General features: G+C 34.4%; 4 protein-coding genes across 5 annotated transcripts; 1 reads left to right on the top strand and 3 right to left on the bottom strand.

The window, feature by feature from the left end:
- Positions 1–533: 533 nt before the first annotated feature.
- LOC118057855 (monosaccharide-sensing protein 2) lies at positions 534–5,263 on the bottom strand. Its single transcript, XM_035070569.2, has 6 exons — positions 5,048–5,263; positions 3,868–4,074; positions 2,919–3,485; positions 1,923–2,821; positions 1,391–1,578; positions 534–1,279 (listed from the first exon to the last, which is right to left on the bottom strand). Exons 2-6 carry the CDS (start codon positions 3,944–3,946, stop codon positions 853–855), a joined length of 2,160 nt encoding a protein of 719 aa, XP_034926460.1. The 5' UTR covers positions 3,947–4,074; positions 5,048–5,263; the 3' UTR covers positions 534–852.
- Positions 5,264–9,060: 3,797 nt separating this feature from the next.
- On the top strand, positions 9,061–12,297 carry LOC118057856 (mitochondrial phosphate carrier protein 1, mitochondrial). Its single transcript, XM_035070570.2, has 6 exons — positions 9,061–9,448; positions 9,657–10,006; positions 10,100–10,143; positions 10,366–10,580; positions 10,669–10,793; positions 11,833–12,297. Exons 1-6 carry the CDS (start codon positions 9,296–9,298, stop codon positions 11,900–11,902), a joined length of 957 nt encoding a protein of 318 aa, XP_034926461.1. The 5' UTR covers positions 9,061–9,295; the 3' UTR covers positions 11,903–12,297.
- Positions 12,298–12,757: 460 nt separating this feature from the next.
- LOC118057857 (eukaryotic translation initiation factor 6-2) lies at positions 12,758–14,793 on the bottom strand. The gene is made up of 7 exons (XM_035070571.1): positions 14,639–14,793; positions 14,402–14,498; positions 14,180–14,265; positions 14,044–14,088; positions 13,828–13,958; positions 13,579–13,689; positions 12,758–13,482 (listed from the first exon to the last, which is right to left on the bottom strand). Exons 1-7 carry the CDS (start codon positions 14,646–14,648, stop codon positions 13,225–13,227), a joined length of 738 nt encoding a protein of 245 aa, XP_034926462.1. The 5' UTR covers positions 14,649–14,793; the 3' UTR covers positions 12,758–13,224.
- A 6,682-nt stretch (positions 14,794–21,475) lies between these two features.
- On the bottom strand, positions 21,476–24,574 carry LOC118057859 (plant intracellular Ras-group-related LRR protein 4). 2 transcript variants are annotated; one of them, XM_035070572.2, is made up of 4 exons: positions 23,556–24,574; positions 22,401–23,314; positions 22,112–22,303; positions 21,476–21,815 (listed from the first exon to the last, which is right to left on the bottom strand). In XM_035070572.2, the coding sequence occupies exons 1-3, from the start codon at positions 24,220–24,222 to the stop codon at positions 22,157–22,159; spliced, it is 1,728 nt and encodes a 575-aa protein (XP_034926463.1). In that variant the 5' UTR covers positions 24,223–24,574; the 3' UTR covers positions 21,476–21,815; positions 22,112–22,156. The 2 variants fall into 2 exon arrangements, with proteins under 2 accessions (XP_034926463.1, XP_034926464.1); XM_035070573.2 differs by lacking the exon at positions 21,476–21,815 and adding an exon at positions 21,822–22,027.
- Positions 24,575–27,475: the final 2,901 nt, after the last annotated feature.

Below are 27,475 nucleotides of genomic sequence, written 5' to 3'. Positions count from 1 at the left end.
ATGAGATGAGTTAATTTACATTTATAAGAATCTATAACAAAAAATACAGATGAAAATGTCAAGAATTTTGATGATAACTATGTTGCTAGGTTTCGGCCATTTAGAAACCAAAGTCCCAGGATAGTTCGGTCACTTGAGCAATTCAACAATAGAAATGCAGACATGAAAAATAGATTTTAGGATGGTTTTGATAGAGATTTGGGTTTGCATTACTCTAGGGTAAAGAAATGGAGTTGATTTTTTACTATCAACATTACTCTAGGGTAAAGAAAATAAACTTGTTATTGAGTTTACCAACTATATTATTATTTCATGGGATCAACGTGTATTGAAGAAAAAAAAAGTAATAGAAAAGGACCTATGAAGATTTGGGATGAAATAAAAGCAATTATGATAAAAAAGTTTTTCCCCGGTTATTATTATAATGAACTATATCAAATATTATAGAGTTTGTGTCAAGATCTAGGGGAGTGATGAATTATCACAAGAAAATAGAGATGGTTATAATTAGAGCTAATACCATGGATGATAAAGAAGATACAATGGCAAGGTTATTAATGAATAGAAAGATACTAATGGCATAGATTGTGAAGACACCAGCAAGTGTGAAAACCTACATCAGCAAGTGATTTACTCAATTGGGAAAACGAAAATTTTTCCTTTTGCTGTAGTGCCTATTATAGAAATTTGATTTACTCTCCTCTCCTCTGCTAGACTGCCATACTAGCCACTGCTGAACCAGCATCAGCAAGTGCCCCACATTAAAAATGACAAAAAAAAAAAAAAAAACAAAAACAGGGAATCATTCCAGTAGAACAGCAGTGAGATTTGATCTCTAGCAGGATGCTCAGGTCAATCATTCTTGGAACCCACAGCAAAGAACTCGGTGATGACTTCAAGGGGCATGGCCTTTGTCTCAGGAACCTTCAAGAAAACAAAAATCCATGACACCGTGCATCCAATGGCATAGATTGTGAAGACACCAGAAAGGCCAAAGAAGTTTAGCATAACAGGAAGCGAGTACGTGATCGTGATGTTTCCAATCCAGTATGTCAGAGAACATATTGTGATGCAAATGCCACGAACACGAGTCGGGAAGATTTCAGCACAGAGGATGTTTGGAATTACTCCGAAGCCCATGACGAAACAGCTCAAATAGATCATAACACTGCCAGTAGAGATCACTGCTTTCAAAGACGAGTCCATGGTGACAATACTGCCAAGGACAAAAGCAAGTAGCGATGCTACCAAGATAGGAATGGTGTACAGCAAAATTGACCTGAAGGAAGCAAAAGAGTCTGTTGGCAGATGTGGCTCTCAACTAGAAATGTCAAGAACTCATAGTTTCTAAATGAGCAAAACCAAAAATTCTTAACTAGAAGAAACTGACCTTCTGCCAGAGACATCCATTAGTCTCATGGCAAGAAATATGCATGGAAGCATCAAGAATGTAGTGAGAATACTCATCAAGTAAGATGCAGAAGCTGAACTCAAGCCCAGACTTGATAGAAGAACTACCACCCCTGCTTGCTCAAGAATCTGGGGTGTGTAGTAGAGAACACCATTTATGCCAGCAACCTGTAGAAACAAGAAGATTACACATGAGGCATAAATAAGAAGAAAGATGGAACATTTAATAATCTACGTTTAATATTATAATCGATGATTGATAAAACAAGAACTAGTTCATTGATGAACGACAAGATGTTATGCATCAGAGCAGGTGAAGGATTATTGTTGAATTGCGTTCTTCAGCCAAATGATAAAACCAAATAAAACCGATGTTTTCATTCTCAAACAAAGCAGTCAGCTAAGAGAGTTATGAAATTCAAAGATCGGTTGTTGAAACCCAGAAAGAGCAGAATTTGCTACAAGGAACAATCTCATATAAACAACTCGTGTTGCAAAATGTCCTGATATACCTGCTGGAGTATTTGAAGCCCTACTCCAACAATCAAGGCACGCTTAACTCCTGGTTCAAAGAGGTCACCGCAGCTTGGACCTTTAGCAGCAATTTCTGATGGGTGAATAGCTGCTAGACCTTGTGATGGTTGACCCAGTATGTCCTTAGAACAAACAGCAGGTTGGCTAACCAGAGCAGCAGCTTGTACAAACTCATCTTCATGAATGTCAATTCCAGCAGAGGAAGCAACTGAATGCTTCTGAGAACCAATCGTACCTTCCTGGTGCAAATATATCCTCTGAAGCCCTCCTTCCTTTCTACCATCTTTACCTATCTTCTCAGACCATTTATATGCCAGCTGCCATCCGCCACCAATACCCATAGCACCTTCTTCCCCAGAATTTACGAGGCTGCTATTGCGCCAATGACTGATGCCCTTCTCCATGCTAGAATGTTGGTGTGATAGTAACGGGCTTCGCAAATTGTCATCAGAATCAGCTCTAGAACCTTCTGGATAAGAGTCCTCGCCATCCTTGTCGCCCTCTTCGTCCCACTGTTCATTTCTACCTTGATTTTCTCCAACACTCACCATGCTTGCAGTGTTTGGAAAAAGGAAGCTGCGTGTGCTTCCCGTTGTAGGCATGTTCTCATGCACACTTCCAAATAGAGTGACAAGTGGATCCATCAAAGGCACGGTTTGGTTTGCCAAACTGCCGTTGCGGGACAGCATCCCTAAACTACTGAATCCAGCGGTGACGGGTTTGGCAATCCACGAGACACCTTCCTCGGGCCCATATAATGTAACTTGTTCTTTCGCATCAGTTTCACCAGTGATCTCGTTGGCTGGGCCAATAATGTACTCTTCTATTGTTGTTTCGGTCCCAACACCAAGACCTTCAAGTAGCAAAGCCAGCTCACCTGCAGATCAAAGGAGCTTTAGAATTGCCACCAAAAAATCTCAACCACATGGAAGAAATAGAAGAGTTCAACTGAGAATGCAAGCTTATAGACAAACCTGAAACGTCTTCCCTACCACGAAGTCTCTGCAAAACCTGTTTAGCTTCGATCATCTTTCCTTTACTCACAAGCCACCTTGGAGATTCAGGCAAGAAAAAAAGCGTCAATGCTAGATAAATGACAGCGGGGATTGACAGAGTCCCAAGCATCAGCCGCCAGCTTGGTGAATCCATCATTGACATGAAAAACACCATGCAATATGACAAAAACATTCCTCCTGAACCCATAAACTGTGGAAGTGTATTTAATTGCCCCCTCATCTCAGATGGAGCCGTTTCAGATATATATAAAGGGACAAGAGTGACAGCAAGACCAACTCCAAAACCATCAAGTAGTCTCGCCAAAAGTAGGACATAAACATTGGAAGCCCATAGTATAATTATGCTGCTTAGAAGATAAAGAATTGACGACATTATCAGCATCGGACGTCTTCCGAAGATATCTGATACTGTTCCAGAAAATGTTGTGATAGTAGTGCCACCGATAATTGACATGGCTACAATCAGCCCTTCTACTGCTGGTTGAGACTGCAAATTTAACTCCTTCTTGATGTAAGGAATGGATCCTGAAAACAGAAGGCCACAATATTTAGTTCCACAACGCAAATTGATACGAAGCCATGTTTTTTTTCCCTTCTTCCGAATCTTATATAGACTTTACTTTCATTACTGTAAATCAAAAGCCTTGTGATGCACCTAAAGTTGAGATTTCCATTAACTCTATGGACTCAAAACTTCTATGTCCTTTAATATCTTCATATTCTCAGCAACCAAAGAAAGAGTTGAGGATAAGAAAAACCAAAAATACCAGCTTGCTCATGAATCAAGAATCACAGCATGGATTGCAAACGACCAGAATGCAACTTTGACAATAAATAATGCAATGAACAAAAAAGATATTTGATTTCTATATTATACGAAAATAATGGTATACTGGCATGTAAATACCTGCAATGGTTGAATTATCCCATCCTTGTAACAGATTCCCCACTGTAGCAGCAAGTGCTACAAGAACAGCTCCCCTCATCTTTACAACCGATGAACAACCCTCCTTTCCCTGGAATAGAGTTTATATCAGAGGAGAAGGGATTGCTGTCAAGCTTTTCAGATCAAACACTTATATGGGCTGTCTCAAAAGTATAGGATTCACCAAGCCTGCATAAAAAAATGTCAAGAAATTAATACCAATACCAACTATATATATGTTGTGAAAAAAATCACTGCCAAATCGACGACAAGAACTCACGATCCATTTGACGGCATTGAATCTATACTAATGCATGCTCATGAAAATAAGTTAAGAAGCAATTAAATTTTGGGTTTGGTTTGCACATTTAGTAATTTTCCTAAAACATTGAATCTTTCTCTGTAACTTTGGAGAGAGAGAAGGTACCTGCCAAGAATGTCCAAAAGACATGGTTGAAAAAATGTCTATGATCATATATTACCAGTTCAAAATCCAAACACAAAAAGAAACCAAACAGACAATGACATGAGGCCATGTCAGCATGCTAATGTTAGTAAAATAACTAATTTTTCATATCCAGGTTCTTCCTTTTTTAAGCAATTCAAATGATAGACATTGTCTTGTGTGGCACAAGGAGTATAAATCATAGCTTCTTATTTCCCAAGTGGGAGACAGGCAATCACCATCTATTAATTCCCTCCTAGCAATCCTATTCATCACCAGTGAATTGTCTAAACAACACCAACCATTTAACGATTAGTGTCTGAAATTTATTGGTTAAGTCCACCGTCAATACTCTACAAATTGATTCCAAATGAATAGCCTTATTACTCTGAAATAGAAAAGGAAAAAAAAAAAAACAAAGAAAGAAAGTCCCGATGATACGTCAATGAATTGGATAAATGATCACTTGTATAATCACATACTGCTAGCAAACACATCCCCATCGATAAAATTAAATTTGCCACCTGCCAAAATGGATTGATACACTTCCATCTAGACTTCCCCTCACCATAAATATGCAATCCAACACACAGTAATCAACAACCAATAACAAGCACAAAAAGAAAACAGCATAAACACGGAGCATCAGAGTTCAGAAATGAGGCCAGTCGAGCGGAATATTTCATAAATTCACTACTGTCAGCTTGGATGACATACCTTTAATTGAACGGAATGATGGAGTTGAGTCTTCATATTTGCAGGTATCTATGGAATAACACGTAATGATTAAAAAAAAGAAAAAAAAAAAGCATGATCAGTAGTCCTACTTTGTTTTATTCTTCTGCTTTGAAAGATGAATTTAAGCCAAATGTTAGTGTTTCTACCGCATGTTTTGTCCCTTAATTGTCGCTTTGCATTCCTAAAGAATTGTAAGGTTTCCATGTATATGACTATTTGAATGACAAGACACAATACAAAATCAAATGATGTTGTCTATTGTGGCGTCCTCGGTGAAGGTGTAGTGGCATGCAAGGTTGTTTTTCTACGAAGCCTAGTCGTTGAAAGCCCATGATGGAAAGCAGAATGCCCAAGATCTAAGCTTAGGCTTGTGGTCATCCAATTTGGGTCTCTTTGCTCGGTTGATTGATGTTCTTTTTACTCTTACTTTTTTTTTTTCTTTCCTTTTTATTTACCTTAAAGGTATTCTCAAGTTAATATTTGTAAAATAAGGTCCTTTTTTTTCCTTATCTTTAAGAGTTTTGAAAGAAATACTAACAAATAATCTTTCCAACAATCTTGACATGATTGTGATTTTGCTTTTTCTATTATATTTATTTTCAATTCAAATTTAATAAAAAGTGGAAGAAGAAAATTTATGTGAATATTATGATTTGATTATATATAGTTTATTAAAAACAAAAAAAAAGAAGATTTATTGTTAATATATGAAGAATAACAAATTATACATGCTCCACCCTTTTTAATTATTATCTAATAGCCAAGAAATGATTTTGCAATAATAAATATATAATATGATAAATAACACAATCAAGTAGTATGATTGGATTGATCATTTAAAAAATATAAAAAGAGAGAACTAACGTTTTAAGTTAGCCTTTGTTGTGCACATCTTAAGTAATATTTAACGTGGCTCGTCGGAATGTGTGAGTTTCTTGGGTTGTGGGGGTCATATTTACATAATTTCTTTTAAATTAGACAAGAAATTAAAACATATCAAGTTTGGTGATGCATATAAAGAAAATGTTTTTTTGTTTAGGTTGGCAACTCAAATAAATAAAAATCCACAACATCTTAGGCCTCGATCTAATCATAGGACCAATCCTAGACAATTTCCTAAAAATTCCACCTAAATGCAAATTAAGACATCCAAGAAAAATTAGAATAGCACCATGTTATTTTGTGTTTATGCATGAACTATTAAAACCATGTTTTCTTTTCTTAGTCATTATTTTCTTTCATTAACCCTTTTTTTAGAGGGACTCTACCAATCTTGCTAATAACTATCTCCCACCAACCTATCTTCTCAAGGGGCACCGGTTTTTCATGTCAATCACTTTTGAGTGTTAGCTTTTTCACCAATGACACCATAAGACACAATGAACAATAACTCATCTTTTTAGGTTACCTATAAGAAAAAATAATTATTCTCCATTATTACTTCACTCTTCATGAGGTGAGCTCACGTGCTCGAGATGTATAAACAAACAAACAAACCCATTTGCAAGTTCAATCAAGAAAAACAATCATACATATAGTTCATATACTCTTCATCATCCTTTTATTTCTTATGCACTTATTTCCCCTTTTATATTTACTAACTTAAGTATTAGAGGGTCCCATATTCTAATATGAAACTTGGTTTTTAGGAGAGTGTGGAACAACCAAGTTTAGTCACATTTAAGCTCATTTTCTAGTGGCCAAGTCTAGTCACCCAGTCAGCATATTAACCAGTGGCGAAGTCCAGTTACCCTAGTTAGCCCATCAAGCAAATGCATAGAAACCCATATCCAATTAAAAAAAAATTGACTTCATTAATAGCATTGTTCGTGAAAATCTGAAAAAAAAAAAAAAAGCTAATTTATTCTCATCTCATACCCCATCATCAAAAGTTCTTTTAATTGTTGATCACTTAGAAAATCCAAGGCATAAAAGAATAATTGACCTCCTCACCATAATTACTCTAACTCTTTCAGATCTTCAACAACTTTCTCATCAAATGAAAGTGTTCACTAAAGTCATTCTAGCTACACAACAACAGGTTTGCACTCTTCCTTGACATGTGGCACAATATCTAGCTTCATTATACACATTGATAACAGGGCCTAATCCTCACTTTTGAAATACAAGGGTTGGATCCGGGAGGATGGTAAATGATATATTAAGCTTTGGTTCGTCTTATTTGTTCATGTTCGAAATGAGCTCGAAAGCCACTCACACTCAATAAGTTGATGTGGTGAATTTTTAAAATCTTTTAAAAAGACTTTGGAAATGTTGAAAATAATGTAAATAATCAAAAATATATTTTTTGGATTTTTTTTTCTTTGCTATTTTTGGATTTTATGGAAAAGTTTTGAGAAAATAGAGTTATAATAGTTATTTTGCTTTTTTATGTGATGTTGAGAAACCATGGCTGGAAAAGAGCTAGGCAATCCTTGGTGTTTGTTTTTCTTTATTGTGTGTTGCAAAACAACCATGGTTGGAAAAGGTTACAGAATGTGCTTATATAAGAAGGGATGAAAAAGGTTTCCCAATAGATAAAGACATCTAGAAAATAATGTGTTGTTTTTTTCTACATCGATTGTTGTTATATGAAATCCTAGTTATAAGATCTATGATGTAGCAACCTGCACAAATATGTTGTGTTAAGTATTTATGATAGGACGACCCACACAAATATTTTGTGTTAAGGCCTATAGTGAGGTAGTTTGCATAAAGGTGTTACTCTCGATGAGGTGGCTCATACTCAAAAGGATGTTCTTGATAGAAGATAAACTGAAACATAAACTCGATGATGAGTTCCTTTCAATCTAGAGAGAGTGATGTAGGAGAATATTTATAAAAATAGATATTTTTCATAGTTATTTTTATCTCTTTCTATTTTTATTTGTCTATTCTTTATTATGATACTTTTCTTGTTTTTTTTCTTATTTGAATATAATTTTTTCTAGTTTATTTTTATATTTAGTATAATTAGGGTTTTTTAGTTTTTTTTTTTCTTATATAAAGGATTGTAATAGTCTTTTGGCAATTGAAGACATGAAGGAATAAAATTAAGTATTTTGATAATGTTCTTATACATATGGTGTTATTGGTCTTTCAGATTTGTAACAAACTCTTTATCACTAGTTTCATCTGCATCAAAAGAATAAAATATGAAAAAATCTATTTTATTTTTAATATGTATTAATATCAAATTTACACCGATAAAAAAATATCTAGATATTATTTTTTTACTTTAATTTGTATTCAATATTGAAATTAATAACAACATAATAACTTTAATTATAAAATATAGACCAACCTAATGAGCCAACTTGGGCCTAGTTGGCTCGAGAACTTGACCAATTCATGAGAAAATATTGATCTGATTTGACCTAACCCAATCAAAAAACTCAGGTCGATTCATGACCTAGTGTAAACTCCGGAGCAAACACCCATTGAATAAAAAAAAAAACAAAATTAGTCAAAACGATGTTATTTTGATCGACGTAAATCAATCTAAATTGACTCTCTAAACCCTTGCTTCAATTTTAAAACTATAATAAAAATTATTTTTATTTTTCTTGTCTTTAGTTGGATAATATTAAAATTAAGAATTTTTTATTTAGATATTTTAAAAATAAAAAAAATATTGTCTTCATAAATATGTTTTTTTATCTCTATTTTAGAAAAAAAAAAATTACTCCAAAAATATAAAAATAAATTCTTTAATAAACATGTATTTATTGTTTTTGTACCTTATAGGATGAGAGAGTATGAAACACTAAGAAACTGTTTGCCACCGCGTTTTCAAAAAAATTTAAAATTTTTTTTTTATTAAAATTTAATATGATTTGTATATTTTGAATCGCTTTAATGTGCTAATGTCAAAAATAGTTTTTAAAAAAATAAAAAAAATATTATTGACATACATTTTGATATAAAAAATTATTTAAAAAAAAACTACTACTACCACACTGCCAAACATAATCTAACTTAGATTAAAAAGAAAAAAAAAAAAGAAGAAGGAAGCTAACACAGCATAAATTAGGCAAGGCATAAACCCTTGTAAATTCTTGCAGAGTTGCTGTCAGATTCTCCATGAAATTAACAACATCTGCCCTGTAAAATCCGATATAACTTTCAGACAGAAATCATGATTCTGTGAAAGAGAAATTATAATAGGTTTTTGTTTGTGAATGTCTTAACAATTGAAGACAAGTAAAGAACAAGAGAGCTGCTGACATGGTTATGGAGAAAGATCAGAGGAGACTGAAAGCACAAGACGGCAGAGCAGCAACAGGATACTATGCGCTTTGTGCTGTTAGTGGAATGTTAAGTGCTGGAACCACCCATCTTGCAATTACGCCTCTTGATGTCTTAAAAGTAAACATGCAGGTGAATATCTTGCTTAATTATGTTGTGGAATCTATTATTTGTGTTTTTTTTATAGAAGGTTGGATTTTTATCATAGAATGATGTTCTTCGGTGATCCCCATCAAGTGAATAAGTTGTATTTAGGCCTTTTGTTTATTACTTAATTTAATTGTCTTTTGGAGGGCATCGAACAAATAATATTCATGTTTTTGTTAATTTTGATTTGTAGGTGAACCCCGTCAAGTATTATAGCATATACTCATGTTTTACTACTTTATTGAGAGAGCAAGGGCCTTCTGCTTTTTGGAGAGGGTGGGCAGGGAAGTTCTTTGGTTATGGTGCTCAAGGTGGTTGTCGATTTGGTTTATATGAATATTTCAAGACCCTTTACTCCAACGTGTTGGTTGATAGCAACAGGAGTTTTATTTTCTTTATGAGCAGTGCCTCTGCTGAAGTTTTTGCCAATTTGGCTCTCTGCCCTTTCGAAGCTGTTAAAGTTAGAGTTCAAGCACAGCCTCATTTTGCTAAAGGATTGGCTGATGGGTTTCCAAAGGTTTATAGAACAGAAGGGTTTCTTGGGTAAGGAATTCATAACCTATGCCTTCATTCTTTTGGGTCCTTTTGGTGTCATTATGTGTGTGCTTCAAGGTTAAATTTTATTCTCTATTGCAGTTTTTACAGAGGGCTTGTTCCGCTTTGGGGTCGAAACCTTCCATGTAATTGCACAAGCCTTAAACTTCAATTGCTCTAAATTACAGTTCAACTAAATGTTCATCACACCATGTACTGCATCCAACTTTAAGTGTTCCCTTTTATGTATTTTATCTCTTTCAAGATCACTTGAATTTGAAATATGAAGGACTCGATAGTCTGAAATATGTGACCTTGATAGTTTCTCAATGCATGAGTACTGACACTTGTGACAACTTTTTCCACAGTCTCTATGGTTATGTTCTCAACATTTGAGCATTCCGTAGACTTTCTTTACTGTAATGTTATTAAAAGAAGGAAAGAGGATTGCTCGAAAGCTCAACAGCTTGGGGTGACATGTTTAGCTGGATACACTGCTGGCTCTGTTGGTAGCTTTATTTCTAATCCAGCTGATAACATTGTTGCTTCTCTTTACAGCAAAAAGGCTGATAGCCTCATTCTGGTATTATCCGCTATTCAATTTGTGTTTTAGGATACTTCTCTATACTGTTAAAGAACATGACCTAGACAACTTTCTTTCACATAAGCAGGCTGTGAGGAAAATTGGGTTTTCCAACTTATTTACAAGAAGCCTTCCTATAAGGATAATGCTTGTTGGACCTGTTGTGACTCTGCAATGGCTATTCTATGACACCATCAAAGTTTTAAGTGGACTGTAAGTGCACTTTTCCTGACCCTAAATTATTGCTGTCTGTAAGATTGTATTGACAATCAATTATAAATAACCTTCACAATAAAATAGCCAGGCTACAATTTTTCAAAGGCGAAAGGAACTTCTCTAGAAGGATAACTTCAGAATAAATGAACCTCACAGAGCAACCTTCTAATCTGGTTTAATGACCCTAATCTGAATATGAAATACCATTTGACCTCAGTAAATGAGCCACCAAAATCTCATAGTGATCCACATTCTGTAATAGAATAAAATTGAGTTTGGAAAAACAGAAGTCATGTTCTCTAAGGAAAAATGCCAAAGTGGAGAAGGGATGTAGAGTTTGACCCTTAAATGAATGAAATCATATGCTGTGTTCATTCATAGTCTCCAGGCTCTGAGTAATTAGATCCTTTAGACTGTTTACGAAATCCAAGCGTCCAACAATTTGCATTTTGTTGCTTCTGTACACTATGCACAGTGATAGCACATATCTGGAGAGGTTTCTGGTCTAGGGTATCCTAGATATGTCTTATTAGAGGAATGCTTATGGTATCAAACACAGCTGAGGCTTGGACTTGTGTTTTGCCAGGATAAGGTGTGTGCACAGATTGACCTAAAAATGACGTATAACATGTGATCTCATGTGCTCTCTGTCTTTTATTTGAGGTGTCTATTTTCTCTTGAATCTATCTCCTATACATGAGCTGATTGGCCTCTTCATTATAGACTGTTGGTCATTTAGGTCCCCCCAAATCAACTCTCCAAGATGTGACAGCTAATCTGCAGATTTTTCATTTAGATAAGCACTCACACACTCTCATGCATTAGATAAATAGAGTATAAAAGTTTTTGGCTAAATACACCTCGGGGTTGATGATACCAGAGTTAGAATTGTATTCCAATTCAAGTTGAAATCCAGTTGCTACCTAATCAGCCAAGTTGCTGAGACCATGTTTGGAAGCAAGCATGAAGAGTATGATATCATTCGAACTTTCTTTGTTTCTGGCCATTATTTGAATTTTGAACTGAAATCTTCCAGGCCTACCAGCGGAGAAGTTAGGACTGACGTAAAAGTAGATGGAGCAGATAAGGTTAATGAAGTGAGATGATGCAACTACCATATGCCTATTTAACTACAGTCTACAGATAGTTTCCCCATTCAAACAAACAGAGAAGCACCGAATCTGTTTTACCTTCGTGGTTGAACTCAAAACTTTTGGATGGCAGCATTTTGAAGCGCTGCCATCGAATTTTTGGCTGCAGAAAATTATTTAATAATATAGCTTGAGCAACTGCTTTTTTTGTTCTAAGGTTTTGCAAGCTTTAATTCAACTTCTGCTGGCAACCTAGCATCATAAAGTTACAATCTATAATGTATGCCAGTCCTACCATTGTTTGTAGAAAGTTGAATATATTTCTGCCATTGTATGTCGATACTGTGTTTCTTTTTGTCTAGTGACAGTGTCTGCAAGAAAATGAAATAAATAGAAGAGCTTTGTGTTTCTATGTTTCGAGCCCTTGGAAGGGCTTTATTCAACCAAGCACCAAGTCTCTTTGTTTTTAGGCATCAAACATTGTCACAATAGCTTCTTGATTTCTGTTGTGTACTTTGGACCGAGTCCTTTATTCTATCTAGGCGATCTGTCTTTTTACCCACATCAATGAATTTCACATCTTTGTCAGAAAATAAAGGAGAAAACAGGATGAATATCACGGTAAAAAATAAAAAATAAAAAACATCGGGCCAGTAGCCCACAAGGTTTGGTAGCCCCACTGCATGCATTTTTAGGCAAAGGAAACAACATATTTGAGTAAATGGAAATGCCATCAATCGAAATTTTTTCTGCTGCTGTTGAAAAAAAAAAATGGTATATAGCTAATTTAAAGCAACATGAAGAGTCAAAATTCTCATGCATCAACTAACTAGACCAGCTCAGAATAAGGCGGCTTCCAAAATTAAATCATTGATCAGCTAAAATTGCCAGTCCTTAATTAATAAAACTACCATTCCAAAAAGCTAAAGCTTGTGATACGCAGCTTCAGATTTGACCACAACCTTGCTACAGCATATAGCATGCTGCAAGCATACAAGGCAAAAATCTCAAATGGTCGGCGTTAAGTTGGAAAACAAATTAACAGAGTTGAGGCATGTATCTTAGCAAGACAGCAATATTGATGATACAAAACCAGCAACAGCAAGCCAACTTCCATTGTCCATTTTTTGTTCTCCATAGCTATGAAGAACTATAATGAAACAACAGAGCTTCTCCTTGTTTCATTAGTGAAAAATAGTATTTCAAACAAAATCTTTCATAATAAAACATGTGATGTCGAGCATCAACATACTTTCAACACGGACTATCAAGCGATTCAACCTTTTAGGGCAAGATAGCCCCATTAATATTTTTGACAGTAGGCCCACATTAATGGCTCATACATAGCTGTCAATCAATGAGCTTCTCATCTCATTCGCTATAGCATTTGGCTGAGCTTCCCTCAACTTGAAAACACTCTCAATGACAGAAAGTTCAGTAGCAGTAGTGTCTGACCCACAAAATGCAGTCCAATCATTCACTGTCAGGCCAGCAGCTATCACTTCACTGCCACGGTTTATGGTTCCAGCCACTAAAGGCACCTGAAGGAGGGTTGAAAGTTCATCCAAGTCTTCAATGGATGTGTGGGGATGGACCTGCAACACAAAGTGATCGGTTCAGAAGCATACTTGGATATTTCACATCTAGTTGTTGCCTGCATAAGCATCAGCCAAGTATATTAAACATCTTACCAAGCCACCTTTGTTGGAGAAAGCACAGTAGCTGCCCACAAGAACATTACCAGCAATTGTCTGCCTAAAAACTTCTACTCCAAGAACATCGGCAATCATTTCCTCTGTTCCCTGATCAAAACAGTCAAGAAAAGGCATATCAACATCTAGAAAGTACTTGTAATTACAGAAAAATTACAAGAAGCTGAGAGCATCAAAAACACATAAATAGGGAATAAAGAATGAATTCAAAGGAAGAGCTCAAAATACCTTGTCAAGATCAGTGTGTGTTAGAGCAACATGGTCATTGCAAGCTACACAATTTCCCAAGGCAGATAACCTCTCATCAACTCTCTGAACCACAACTTGATCAGGTAGACTGTTTCTCAAGTGTTGAAGTTCTAAAACAACAACGATTTGTTAAACCACCAATTCGGCATCTTATACAACTACCCCAAACACCATTTTCACAACTGTATTACTCACCTTGATCGGTAGTAGTATGCGGCACAAGGAGTCCATTTTTGTTTCCTACCATTAAAACCAAAACCAATAACACAAGTCAGAATTTCTTTGTAACACATCGTAAGGCTGCAAAATAACAAAGATAAAAGGCCTTTACCTGCACAAAGTCTACCGATGATTCTAGTGCCTCCAATGGAAGTTTTAACAACAGGAATAGCGTCTGCTAACTCGGCTTCAAATGTGCTGTACACAACACAATATGTAATAGAATCACATTACCAATCATAAAAACAAAATCATTTTACTTATATTCTTTCCTTTTAACTATCTTTAATTAACTAAATGCACATATAAAAGAAAACCGTTTAAAAGAAATTACCTATAAAAGCTCTCAGAACCTCCAATGGCAACCAAACAATAAGCATTGGTGAGCTTTGAAAAGACACCAACATCACATGAATTCTCAAACATGAGCCCTAACACACATCAAGAAACCACACAAAACACATGAATAAATAATCAATTCATTAAAACATTAAAGAAGAATTGATCGGGGTTCAAATATTAAAAGCTAAAAGGCATGAGCTCTTTTGAGAAAATTAAGAAGGGAACTTACTTGCTGCCATGATTGCAATAAACTTGATATTGTTGTACGTTTTTTTATTTTTTTTAGTTGTAGAGAGGAAGACGAGGAAGAGGCTACTTGGTTAGAGAGAAATATACCGTTAATTCGCTAGGAGAGAATTTTTGACATTTAGGGTTTTTATACTGAGTGTTTACTGTTTATCTTTATTTTAAGGTCGGTTTGTGGTTATACTTGGTGTGCAAGTGTCCAATGTTCCAACCAAGTCCCTTTCTGTCCTTTTGTTTTTCTTGCCCAGGCAGGCTCCCAGGTGGGTTTGTTTGACTTGTATTCTTGGTGCCCAAGTATCAAATCTTCCAACCAAGTACCTTCCTTCCTTTCTTTCTTTTCTTTTTCAAAGCTGAAAGAGTGAAAGAATATTCAAGTCTCGCAATAAGCAAAGCAAACATACATGAGCAATTAGATGAAGAGTATATCATAAGTTAAGTTAGTTCATGTTTTTTTTTTTTTTTTCTAAAACACTGCATACAAAATATTTTATCTACACTGGATTGCTCCATATTTGAATACAACTAGGTATTTGGAATTGAGTTTAAACCTGTTTTTGTCACAAAAAAAATTAAATTCTTTTACTTCACAATAATTTTTTTAGTGTTTTTTTTATTTTTTTAATTTGTTGATATCAAAAATAAATTTTAAAAAATAAAAAAATTATTTTAATATAAAAAATACTTTAAAAATTAATAACCATCACCACGTTTTTAAACATTTCAAAACTAAAAATTGGAAGTGCCATGGCCCATTGATGAAGTCTTTGACTTAGCTTTTTCATTTTGAGAGCTAAAGGCCCAACAAGTTTCTTCCAACCCGATCTGAAGAGTGTGTTATCATCCTTTCCTTAGTGCCCCTAATCAACCATTTCTCCAATATTTGACACCAATTATTGAGGAGATTTTTGAGCATGGACTATCCAATAAAAATAAATTTCTTTTATCCTTTTTATTTTTTTTTCATTCCAAGTACAAGCAGGATTTAATTCAAATCGCTTGATACTTAATGATGATTTCACTAGTTAAATTAATTGAAGTAGCAAAATCAATCAAATTATAGTTTTTAGACTCAACCCGGTTTAAGATCCGGGTTTCGAATTTTGATCGAGTCATCAGGTTAGCTTTTTTTTAATAAAAAAAACAAAAATCAATGGGTTGCAACTGAGTTTTGGATCGGGTCTTGCCAGATCGTTAGGTTAGTCGGGTTATATCGAGTTTTTTTTTTCTTATTTTTTCTTTAACCCAGTTCAATTCTAGTCCTGAATTGACCTATCAAGTTAGACCAGATTTTTTTTTCAACCCAGCTGGTTTCGATTCCAAATCGCCAGGTCTCAAGTAAATCTGTAGTACTGTACCGAGTTCTAAAACTATGAACAAAACTACTCTATGACAAGTTGTGCAATCAACTTATTGCATCTCTATTTCCTAGGATTCGGTTTGCCTCAATATCTCATACTTTTGAAATGGTAGTATAGTCCATCAACTTTTGTGATGTTTGAGTTGGTCCCTACCAGTTACCATTAAGTCATTAACACTAACTACTAACCATTCCACTTGTAACAAAAAATAACAAATCATTTGAATTCAAAGCCTTAGAATTAAAACTCGAAGTTTAAACTACAGGTGTGTCTTCTTAGCTAGGAATCATGTGCCACTATTTCATGCCACAGAGGTATTAGTCTCTGGAACAGGAACAGCGAGACAAGCTCGGCCATGTTTCAAATGCAAGATTAGCACCATCATTCTACGTTGATCGCAGTCACATTAGTGATCGACAAAGCAATCCATCTATGCAAATTAATGTTGTAGAATGGTTCCCAGACAAATAAAAAGGTGTTTGAAGGGATTGATCTGGGAAGAAACAAGAATATAAAGCAATATGAACTTAGAGATGTCAAAGTATAGTATATATGCTAATCATACAAGACGAGAAAGGGAGTGTGCATCTGGATTACAACGCCAAGCTGTTAGCTTGTCCATACCTAAAAGCAAAAGATCGAGTCCTATAATACTCAACCTCCTCCTGCTGCCACCTTCCGTCATCGAAGTTCTTTGTATAACTACACATATCATAGTTCAAAAACACATGCCTTTCGTTGCTGCTTCTGTTTTTCGCATTCAAGATCCTGCAAACCTTCCTCTTTAGCTCCACAACACAAGCCAAGACCACCCTCCTCCCCATCCCCACCACTAGCTTTATCTTTCTTCTCGTGAATCTTCTAGCCACCCTTTCAATGGATTCCCGTGCCCTCATTGTCACGTCGGCATGTTCCTTATTCCTCTCTTCCCTGTAATGATCTTCATCATTGGAAGACAACAACCTGCTGCAAGGAGAGTCTGTTATTACCATCTAACTTTCTTGGTTCTCTGGTAAATGTCTCTGCATGCCTTGTCTGTTAATGGAGGTACGTTTATATTGACTAGGCGCGCGATTTGATTGTTTTTTGTTCAGAAGTCAGAATCAAGGACATGAACATTATTGTATATAATTTTGTTGCAGCGTGAGAATGGCTGTTGCCTTAATACTATATATGCAAGGGGAGATAGATTTGGTCACTTTGACCTAGCAAAGAGGCACCACTCGTGAAGAATCCAATGCTTCTCTTTTTAATCGTTGAGATTAATAATTCTATTATTAACCAAGATTTCATGTATTTCGACTAGATCATTTCACATGTACTTGGTAAATTATACAAATTTTATTTTCCTGGTCTTCTATTATATTTAAATCTCAGATAATAACATTAACATGTATATATCCACTTGGCAACCATATCAACATTTCAAGCGTTGGAGAATATCCAATGTTTAGGGTCTTAAAACTTTGCTAATATATGGATCGTGGAGAGCCCCCCTTTCAAGAAACCAGGAATGCCCCTTAATTGGTGGCAAATTGAAGGGCAACTAGGGCATTGTAATGTGATATAATGAGTTAGTGTATTTCTAGATAAGGGTGTGCGCTATGCCGCGAACTGACACGAGTATTTTTTCAACTTAAAACAAATACTAAGCGATGCAAGTGTTTCCAAAAAGTTTTAAAAATTAATATTTGTATTATTTACTCGAATGTATTTAATAAACTTGGTTAATTTAAATAATACAAATAAAAAATTGCAACAACAATAAATAAACTGGAAAAAAAATTGACAATGTAAAATAGATCAAAAAACCCGGCTTGAGCCTATCTGGGATGCATGCCAAATCTACAGCTTGGTCGTGATTTCAGGGTTACCATGTCAAAAGCATACTAAATAAAACTATGGGGCTCAATTATCAAACAATTCAATGTTGAATGGTAAAAATTAAAAAAAAATTTATAAAAAGCAAAGAAAAAAAGATATCTAAGCTAACCGGGTTAACTCACTAACCTTATGATCATAGGCACAAGATTGAGATAATCCTATAAAAAGAAAATTAAAAAAAAAACACGAAGATCAATTACTAGTAAATAAAATGTTGAAGATTAATGATTTGAAAAAGAAAAACATTAAAAAAAAACTAGAAAAATATCAAAGTCAACTTATGGTAACTTTTGAAGCTTGTGATACTGGTAATGAGGTTAGAACTAACTCGTATAATGAAAATCCTAAAAAATAATGAAACAAAATTCTAAATCATCAAAATAATAAGGGATGAAATTAAAAAAAAATATATAATAAAAAAGGATCCAAAACAAAAGAAATGACAATTAAAAAAATGATAATTAAATTTGATATTAAAATTATTTGAAATCAAATGCTGATGATGAAATTGAAAATATAATTCAATTAAAAAAATGATAAAAAAAAAAACAATCAAAAGAATAAGAACTAAATTTAATTTAGAGATTAAATAAAATCAAATAATGAGGGGCAAACTGAAAAAAAAATCAATCCAAAAAAAATTTAAAAAAACAACAATAAGAAAAAGATGATCAAATTAGATACAATAAAAAAAAAATAACACATTTATATTTTGGCAAGACGAGGGAGAAAAAAGAAAGGTGAAAAAAAAATTTCACTGGAACCTAACCCTCATTTTGTTGTGTACCCTCACATTATTGTGTACATGCGCCACATCATCGTCCTAGAAGGTGATGTCTTGATGTGGGATGACACAACAAGCACCGCTCGAAGGGCATGTGTATCGTATATGCTAGCTACTTTTTATTTTAACAAATATTTATATTAATCAAAAAACCAAATCATTTCTATCAACTTTTTTATTACAAAAAAAAAAAAAAAACAATTTGAAAATATGAAAAAGGCCTTTGGATGCAAGTTTAATATTTTTTGCTTCTAAAAGTAATATAATCTTTATATTATGTTTTTTAAAACATATAAAGAATGAATTGTCCCTTTTTCATCTTTTTTTTTTAAATTATGTTTTAGAGTAATATAGTCATTATGTATTTAAAAAATAAAAAAGAATGAATTATTCTCTATCAATCTATTGACCCTAAGAAAAAAATCATTTTACTCCTAATAACAAATTGATTGATTTTTTTTTATTATTGAAAGAGTACTATTGCAATGAAAAATAATTCATGCTCTATATGCATAATGAATTCACCGTGGCTTTCAGTTTTTTTATTAATTTAATTTTAATATTTTATTGGTCATGGGATGATCGTTGAATAGAGAGGTGGTTGCATTCCGAGATGCTATTGTCACTATCAGTTCTGGTTGTGGTTATAGAAACATCTACATTGGCCTACGAAACCACCACCATTATTCATTTATGATCTATGCCCTCTACAAACCATGCTGCCCTTATAGCATGTGAACCACCGCATATTTGTCAACGAGGCCATTGTTATAAGTTGTACCACTCTAATCCCTGTAATAAAAAAAAAAGTTTAAGATGATCCTTGATTCATAAGAAATAAATTTATAAAAATATTTAGCAAAGTCATGAAAACTTGTTAGCAAGTAGCTTAGTAGTAGGTGGGATTATTTGGAACATCTTCTTTATGTTCTAGAGGGGTGTTGTAACATTATAAATGTTTTTTTACTTGAAAATATATTAAAATACTCATATTATTTTTTTTATGTTTTTAAGGGGATGTGATAGCGGTTGTTTTTTAAAATATTTTTGCTCGGAAATATATTAAAATAATTTTTTTTTATTTTTAAAAAAATTATTTTTGATATTATCACATGAAAACACCCAAAAATAATTTAAAGTAAAATAAATAAAAAATATTTTTTAAAAAAATACTTTTAAAACATAAAAATTAAGAAAAGAGAATGATCATCCAGTGATTGGAAGGAGCTGTGTTCAATTAATTGAGGATGTTACAATGCACCAACCAGATCTAACCTGATTTCTATTTTGGATCGTCCTGGATTTTAGCATTATCTCCTGGCTTTTCCTACCCCTCTAGCTTTATATCATGAATGGCCAAATTAATAATCAATCATATTGTTTGTCCCTGTATGTATTCTGGGCGAGGCCTTCGAGTTTTTTTTATGCCTACAGCTGCTGGCTTCCCTTTTCTCCCTAAAAAGCTTCTTGTTTAAAGGAGAGGTCACTTCAATATAATAATAAGATTCCATCACTACTTACTGTGTATAACCCACCATCTTTTGTCTATGATTATGTAATGATGCATGTATGGCATTGCACAAACCAAAATCAAGCAGCTAACAACAATTCCAAGCTGAGTGCAAATCTATATTAGTGAGAGCTGAATTCATATCGGAAACATCAAATTTTTGTCACCACTTTGGTCAAGTTGTCAAGATTCAGGGCCTGTGTGGTATCAGAGGCTTGGATTCTGTACCAGTTTTCATAGCAATAGTTGACAGATAAGTACTTGACAGATAACACACAGGATGGATTTCAAATCCAAGCTTGCCAGCTCTAATCTAGACTGATCATGTGAAGTTGTAAAGAGCCCAGGAAATTATCAACTTCTTTGCCACAAAATCCTGCGATGCCTCCCTACCAACTGAGCCAATCAGGCCACTGATGTTCCCTTCCGAAGTGGGGATAGATAGGTGTCTCCCTCACAGATCACAGGTCATGAAATGTGGTTTTCGGATGCATTCTCTTGGAGAATACACCTCCAACCCCTTTGATGAGCTGTAAAGGAGACAAACAGGGTAAAGATATACTCAATTGGCTCACGGTATTCATGGGCATGGAGCTCAATATGATGGTATTGTTAGCTCTGATTCTAGCATAATAGCCAGAGGTAATGAACTGCCGTTCATTGTTTTCTTTTCTTTCGGTGTTTTCACCATATGTGGTCGTTATTTCGAAGGAGTCCAAGTACAACTATAATATCACAAATACCAAGCAAGAAAATGATTAACTAAAGGCTAAAATGAACTTCAAACAATGTCATTTCTGTGAAATTGACATGTTAATATGTATCCGTTGTAAGCATGCTAAAAATAAAGATGCTCATCTTCCAACTTGTTGATTTAATCAGTCATCATTCAACAATTAATTTCTAGATAATCGGAAACATGAGAGGCAGTGTACGTAAGCTCTTTTGTCTACGATCTTCTGTAAAGAGTAGCAAATACAAATAAACAAACTATATCGAAGTAGACTGCCGTTGAAGAAACACATGCATGTGCAGCTAGGTCAACTACATATTAAGTAAAACAAAATCAAGAGAGCTAACGATAAGCAACTTATTGAGTGCATGATTTCGTTTGCACACAAGAAATTACGGCATAGCATTAATTAATTAATTATAATCTCAGTAAGAAATCATCAGGCACCGAGGCACGTGAAAAAATGGCCATATAGCTATAAAAATGTTGGTTTATTAAATGTTTGGCAAGAACGGCAGATGTTAATGTTTCCTAGAAATGCAACAAAAGCATTAGACAAAAGCAATTTTAAATTCTATTGAATCTAAAATAGAGAAACATATTCTATTACATGTGGTAGAGGTAAGGTTAAACTTCTTCGTACAATTATGAATACACAGCATAGTATTTTCCTCGCCCTCCTATCTGCCGGCTGAATTGTACACCTCATTACGGTAAAAGGACAACAGATACAGATGGAATAAAATGAAAAGAGCCAACTATAAAAACAAAACAATAATGAAAATCTGCAATTTGAGGATCAAGAGTGAGAACCGTTTTATGAACTGAGTCCCCTGTTTGATGTGTGGATTTGTTGCACTGACATTTCTGCTTTCCAAACTGCTAAAAGCTCTGCAAGATGAGAAACAAAACCTTGAATCAGTCATTCTGTAAGAATGCCACTTAATTAAAATCTGCAGCTTTATAACTGCCACCATCAATTCAAAATGAAACAACAAAGGCACAATCTGCAGCGTGAATTTATCAAAATCTGCCTTAGAAGAACTCTTCATTTTTATTGCATGCCAACCCCCTCCTCTTTGAAGTTAAAGCGAGCACACGCACTGGCAGTGATCAAAAAAGGTCTCAGCCATGGTTTCAGTCCACTGATAGAAGTACATGATGCTGAAGATGATTCAAAAACTTACCCGACATAAAGATCGTGTTGTTTTTCATGTTACAATTGTTTTGATTCAGGCTTTCACATAGTCTAGGCCATTGCGCTTCCTTTTGTTAGACTTTGAAAAGAAGCAAATTTGAGCCCAACTCTTTTTCTGCTTTACAGGTTGTAATTTGACATCCCTCTTTTCAACAAGTTCAACCATGTATTGAACAGCAGCCTGAGAAAACAAAGAAGAAAAAAGAAGTAAGCGAATTAGGCCTTACAATAGAGATCAGATCCTACGTAAACATCAAATGCAAGAGAATATAAATTACCTGAGCACCCTTTTCAGCTATATGTCTTGGTGGAACTTCCAAAGGATTTTCTTCTGCACGTAAGATACGTAGTCGTGTTAGCATCCTAAAGGAGTCTGGAAGGGCGTGTATCTGGTTATTGCTAATATCCAGCTCTTCAAGATTCTCGAGGTTCCCAATAGACCTTGGTAGGGATTGCATATCAGCAAAATTATTTCCTATATTCATCTTGACAAGCGAGGTAGCAAAACACAAGCTCTCAGGCACTGACTCAAGCTCGTTGAAACTTACATCGAGCTCCTTCAAGCTTAATAGAGATGACATTGTTGTGGGCAACTGTTTGATATTATTGTACCGAACAGAAAGAACCTCCAAAGTCTCTATCTTTCCAACAGCTTCGGGGAGTGCCTTGAGCCTGTTATAGTCTACACGAAGCTCCTTTAGTAAGGAACACTTTCCGATAGTATGTGGGATTTCTTCAATATCGTTTGTCTCCACATTTAATTTCTTCAGACTAACAAGTGATCCTATTGTATCAGGGAGTGAAGAGAGCCTATTTGAGCTCAGATCAAGATCCTGAAGTCGTACCAATCTGCCAATTGTGGCAGGCAGAGAGGATAACTGGTTACCCCTCACATCCAGAGCAACCAAACTAAGAAGATCCCCAATAGATCCTGGGAGTTCGCCAATTCTATTGGAATGCAAATCCAACTTCGTCAATGATGAAAGACCTCCAATAGTTTCTGGCAACGCCACAATCCTGTTCTCAGACAAGTCCAGTGTAACCAAACTCGATAGCTTGCCTATCGAATCCGGTAGCCAATCAACTTGATCCATCAACTTGTTTTGTAGATTAAGCTCTTTAGTTCCTTTTTTCGCAGACACTTCAATCAAACTCGCAAGCTTAATTAGACTCAACTTCTCCCCATCTTGACCTGCACAATTCACAAAACAAAATCAACCTTAACATCACAAACACTATACACTTGGAAATTTTCAAAAAAACTAAAAAAATGCCCATAATTTATCAAAATCCTATAAATCCATTCAGCAACACAAACCATGACTACTATTAAAAATTACAGGTAACACGTTATCATTGAGATAAATCTGGGAGATTAAGACAAGCAAAACCCTTTAAAGAATTAACACAAAAAACAAGGAATTGAAGCTTACTTGAGCTGATTGAACTAGCTTTTAAAGTGGAATCCACAATCTGCGGCGTAGAAGAAACACCAATCCCATCAGAATATAACGAAGATTTCGCCTTCTTCACATAACTATCATCTCTAGTAAACAATTCAGCACTCCTCGTCGGCTCTTTCTCTGCATAATACAATCTGGACGTGGTAGCCATAGATGATCTATCAATCGAAGAAGAACCCGCCGCAGCAGCAGCAGCAGCGCTCCCCTTAAACGAGCTACTGCCCCCATTAGCATAATTGGAAGAAGAACCAAACCCAGAAACAGAAGTAGGAGAAGAGGAAGTAGGAGGAGGCCAAGAGAGGCATTTGGAAGCTCTTTGGATGAATTCATCGAACAGGTTATGAACATTTTCAAGATCAAGCAATTTTACAGCCTCCCACTTTTGTTCTTTGGTTTGAAAAAAGCTCAACTGTTTTTGCATTTCTTGCAGGATCATGAACAACTCTTGAGGAACATCTGGGGTCTTTGTCTGCTTCGAAATCGCTTCCATTCTCGCTTGCTCTTCCTTTTCGACATTCCGAATCAATGTCTTTGCAGCTTCTACTTCCTCGATCCCTGGTCTTGTCGGTAAAGATCTATGAATCCTCATAATTTCCTCCACCGCTTGATCAACAGATTTCACATTCGTTATTTCCATGGTTGCTGTCTCAAGCCAAAAGGATAAAAAAATTTTGATGTATTTCAAGAAATTGGAGGGGAAAGAATGGAGGGTTTTGGAGGGAAGGAGAAGAGTAGTGTAGGTAATTCGACGAAGGTGGAGCTTTCTAGCGTCGTGTTGTTAGAAATCCAGCTATTTCCTTCCATGCTCTGCGTGTTCTCTGCTGGTATTTTTGGGCGGATTCTGTGGTTTTTATTAATATTTGTTGGGATTTTAAAAATTATAATCAAGATTTTATTTTTTTATTGATTGAAAATGGATGATAATGTGATAGAAAAAATTGATTAATGAGTAGAGAGTTTGATCGGTTATCAATGGGATAATTGATCTGCTGCTGCTAATTGTTAGTTAGTTGCCCTTTTTATTTGTCTCATTCCACTTTTCTTTATTTGTTTTCCATTTTTGCCCCTCGGTTCATCATTATGTTGTGTGTCCAAAAATAGGCGCCGCCGTGTGGGAAAGAATAAAATTTTAATTTTTTTAAAATAAAATGTTATATTTTTAGATAATTTTAATATATTAATATTAAAAATAAATTTTAAAAAATAAAAATATATTATTTTAATATATTTTTAAATAAAAAATATTTTAAAAAACAATATCTATCATCAAACCAACCACTTAATTAGTTATGTACTGTGTTTTCCTCAGTGGTATAAAGACAAGGTGCTGCAAAAGGAGCTCCCCGTGACAAGGGCAGGATGGATGTTAGGGACGAAAAACTTAGGACTGTAAATAGGAGGGCAGAAGGGTAAATAGGAGGGGACGTCCTTTTCTAAAAGCAGTTGGGGTATGCCAAAAACAATTAAAAAAAAAAAAGAGGCAAAAATAGTGAAGGGAAGCGAACTGACAGCAGGGAGGAAGAAGAAGCAGCTGTGGGGGTGGAGTGAATGCAGTGTCCACTTGTCCGCCAAGTAATTGTGGACACGTGTGCTGTTCTTGAATTATTATAAAGTTAAGAAAAAAAAAAGGAAAAAGTGTCTCTCTCTCTCATTAATTTCACTATACAACTGTTACCAGCTGGCATAGCTCCAAAGCAAAGCTACACAAGAGCCATGAACGTGCTTTTTTTTTTTCTTTGTTCTTCCCTTTTCTATAATCTTTCTTACTTTCTTTTTCAGATTTCAGTAATTTTATGAAAATGAAACAACAACATCAAGTAATTGACATGAGTGTGATGGAGCCAAGTATCTTAATTAATCTTTAAAATTTTGTTTAAGGAGTAAAGGAAATCTACATCAACTATCTTATTCTACTTCAAAATAACATTTTGCTTGAAATTGTTAATAATAAATATATTTTTAACGGGTCTAAAAAATTCTTATAACTCCTCTTTTTTTTTTTTTGGACATACTCAAGGGAAGAAACATGTCTAGAGTAGAGGCTTGGCAATATGTTAAATTCAACCACGAAAAGGCTTAGTAGTATGTCAAGTCTAGAGCACACTACGTTTGACGTTAGCCAGACTCAATCACAATTGAGCTTGACAGTGTGTCCAATCCTAGCATGCTTAGTAGTGTGCCAAGCTATGAGTACATTAGGTTTTAGTAGTATGCTAAGCCCTAAAATAGCTATGGAAATAGACATCTTTTATAAAAAGCTGGTTATATTCTAGACTGATCAAAATAATAATAATAATAATAATAATAACAATTATTTTTATCCTTATATGTTTTTATTGGATAATTTTGAAATTGAGAGTTTTTTATAATTATATTTTAAAAATAAAAACACAATAAATATTAATCTTTGAAAACATGTTCTCTTTACCTTCTATTTAAAAAATGTAGGAATTTAGTACAAAATTATTGTAAAAATATAATTGTATCCAAATATATCTTTATCTCTCATGCTTTGTTTTTGTTTCTTTAATCAAATATATCTTTATTTTTCCTGTCTTAAATTTGTATCCAAATAGTAGTTAGGTTTTTAAAAAACACGTAATATTGCAATTTTTTTTATTTGTTATACAATTTCAATACAGGTTTTTCTCATGTTTTTTGATAATTTTTTAGTTCATCTTTCTTGCAATTTAATTTTTGAGTTATTCACAACTTTATGTTTTATTTTTATGCAATTTATTTTCTTAATTTTTTTTTACAATTGTTATCTTTATTGCTTTATTTACATGTTTTCTTTCATATGCCTTTGATTTGTTTTTCGCTTTTATTACAATTTAATATTTTCCCTGATCTTTAATACCAGCACATTCTACGTGAACTTGTGCGGTTTAGATTTTCTTTTACATCGTTTCTAAGTTAATTTTAACTCATAGCTTACGTGAATAGTCATGGTTTCTTCACGATTAATTTGCATGATACTTAGTAAACTTTATGATTTCTTCAATGAATCAATATGTACTAGTATATAAATTATTATTTTTTCGGGACGTTTAATAAAGGGTCAGAAAATCAAATTTAAAAAATAATCACTCATGCTTGAATCAACACATTTATGGCGACAGTTGTTTCTGGGCAACCCTTCTTGTATTTGTATCCAAGATAATGATATAGCATGAGCAAACATGCATGTGCATTGCATCAACTACGCAACTTAAACAAGTAATTACCCGTTTATTACCCTTTTTTATAATTTGTGAAACCTAGTGATAGATAAATTATGAGACAGACAGCCTCACGTTCTATGCTTCTTCCCTGTCTGTGTGAAGTCTTACAGCTTTTATGATGAGAGTCTTTTCAGATTGATGTTGACGAGGACTGCTGCATCATATGATTCTTGAGGATGCTTCTTCTTACGACGTCGCCATGCAACATTGTTTTCTTAAAAAATCAATCTTGTTCTTATCCTCTGTCATATCACTTTACCTAATTATTATCAGGTGCCTGCCTAGATGATTTTATATCTAGAAAACTGTAAAACTTCTGAAGTTATTTCTCACTGCAGAAAACAATGTTAATAGCTCGAGTTCTGAATTCCGATGGGCGGGATAAAGCTTATGATTTCTCACCAATCCTCCTCCTGTTCTAACCTTAACTTTTTTTTGCAGATATGTAAGATGTAATGGAGAGATTTTTCATTAATTTTTAGTTTTGATATCAATATCTTGCTTTTAATTGGATGACAAAACTGAGGATTTCGGATAAAATAATAACTGAAATTTAACAAGACTGATACTGCATTAACAAGGCACGAAAATAATATGGTTTAACAGGATGTGTAAATGATTTGATTAAGAATTTAACCTTAGCATAGAAAATCTAAACCGAGAAAA

The sequence above is a fragment of the Populus alba genome, chromosome 5 (genome assembly GCF_005239225.2).
Source record: "Populus alba chromosome 5, ASM523922v2, whole genome shotgun sequence".
Classification (NCBI taxonomy): Eukaryota; Viridiplantae; Streptophyta; class Magnoliopsida; order Malpighiales; family Salicaceae; genus Populus; species Populus alba.
This window is presented reverse-complemented; position numbering and strand designations above follow the sequence as displayed.

Bases quoted from the DNA above. Each gene is read 5' to 3' on its own strand.
- LOC118057855 (XM_035070569.2), bottom strand. From the start codon at position 3,946: ATGAGGGGAGCTGTTCTTGTAGCACTTGCTGCTACAGTGGGGAATCTG. The intron at 3,486-3,867 runs GTATTTACATGC...TTCTGTTTTCAG, and splicing joins GGATAATTCAACCATTGCAG to GATCCATTCCTTACATCAAG. The intron at 2,822-2,918 runs GTTTGTCTATAA...TTTGATCTGCAG, and splicing joins TGGTAGGGAAGACGTTTCAG to GTGAGCTGGCTTTGCTACTT.
- LOC118057856 (XM_035070570.2), top strand. From the start codon at position 9,296: ATGGTTATGGAGAAAGATCAGAGGAGACTGAAAGCACAAGACGGCAGA. The intron at 9,449-9,656 runs GTGAATATCTTG...TTTGATTTGTAG, and splicing joins TCTTAAAAGTAAACATGCAG to GTGAACCCCGTCAAGTATTA. The intron at 10,794-11,832 runs GTAAGTGCACTT...GAAATCTTCCAG, and splicing joins ATCAAAGTTTTAAGTGGACT to GCCTACCAGCGGAGAAGTTA.
- LOC118057857 (XM_035070571.1), bottom strand. The intron at 13,959-14,043 runs GTGAGTAATACA...TTGTTGTTTTAG, and splicing joins GCATACTACTACCGATCAAG to AACTTCAACACTTGAGAAAC. The intron at 13,483-13,578 runs GTAAGATGTTTA...TTTGTGTTGCAG, and splicing joins TCTCCAACAAAGGTGGCTTG to GTCCATCCCCACACATCCAT.
- LOC118057859 (XM_035070572.2), bottom strand. From the start codon at position 24,222: ATGGAAATAACGAATGTGAAATCTGTTGATCAAGCGGTGGAGGAAATT. The intron at 23,315-23,555 runs GTAAGCTTCAAT...TGAATTGTGCAG, and splicing joins AGCTAGTTCAATCAGCTCAA to GTCAAGATGGGGAGAAGTTG. The intron at 22,304-22,400 runs GTAATTTATATT...TTGTTTTCTCAG, and splicing joins TAGCTGAAAAGGGTGCTCAG to GCTGCTGTTCAATACATGGT.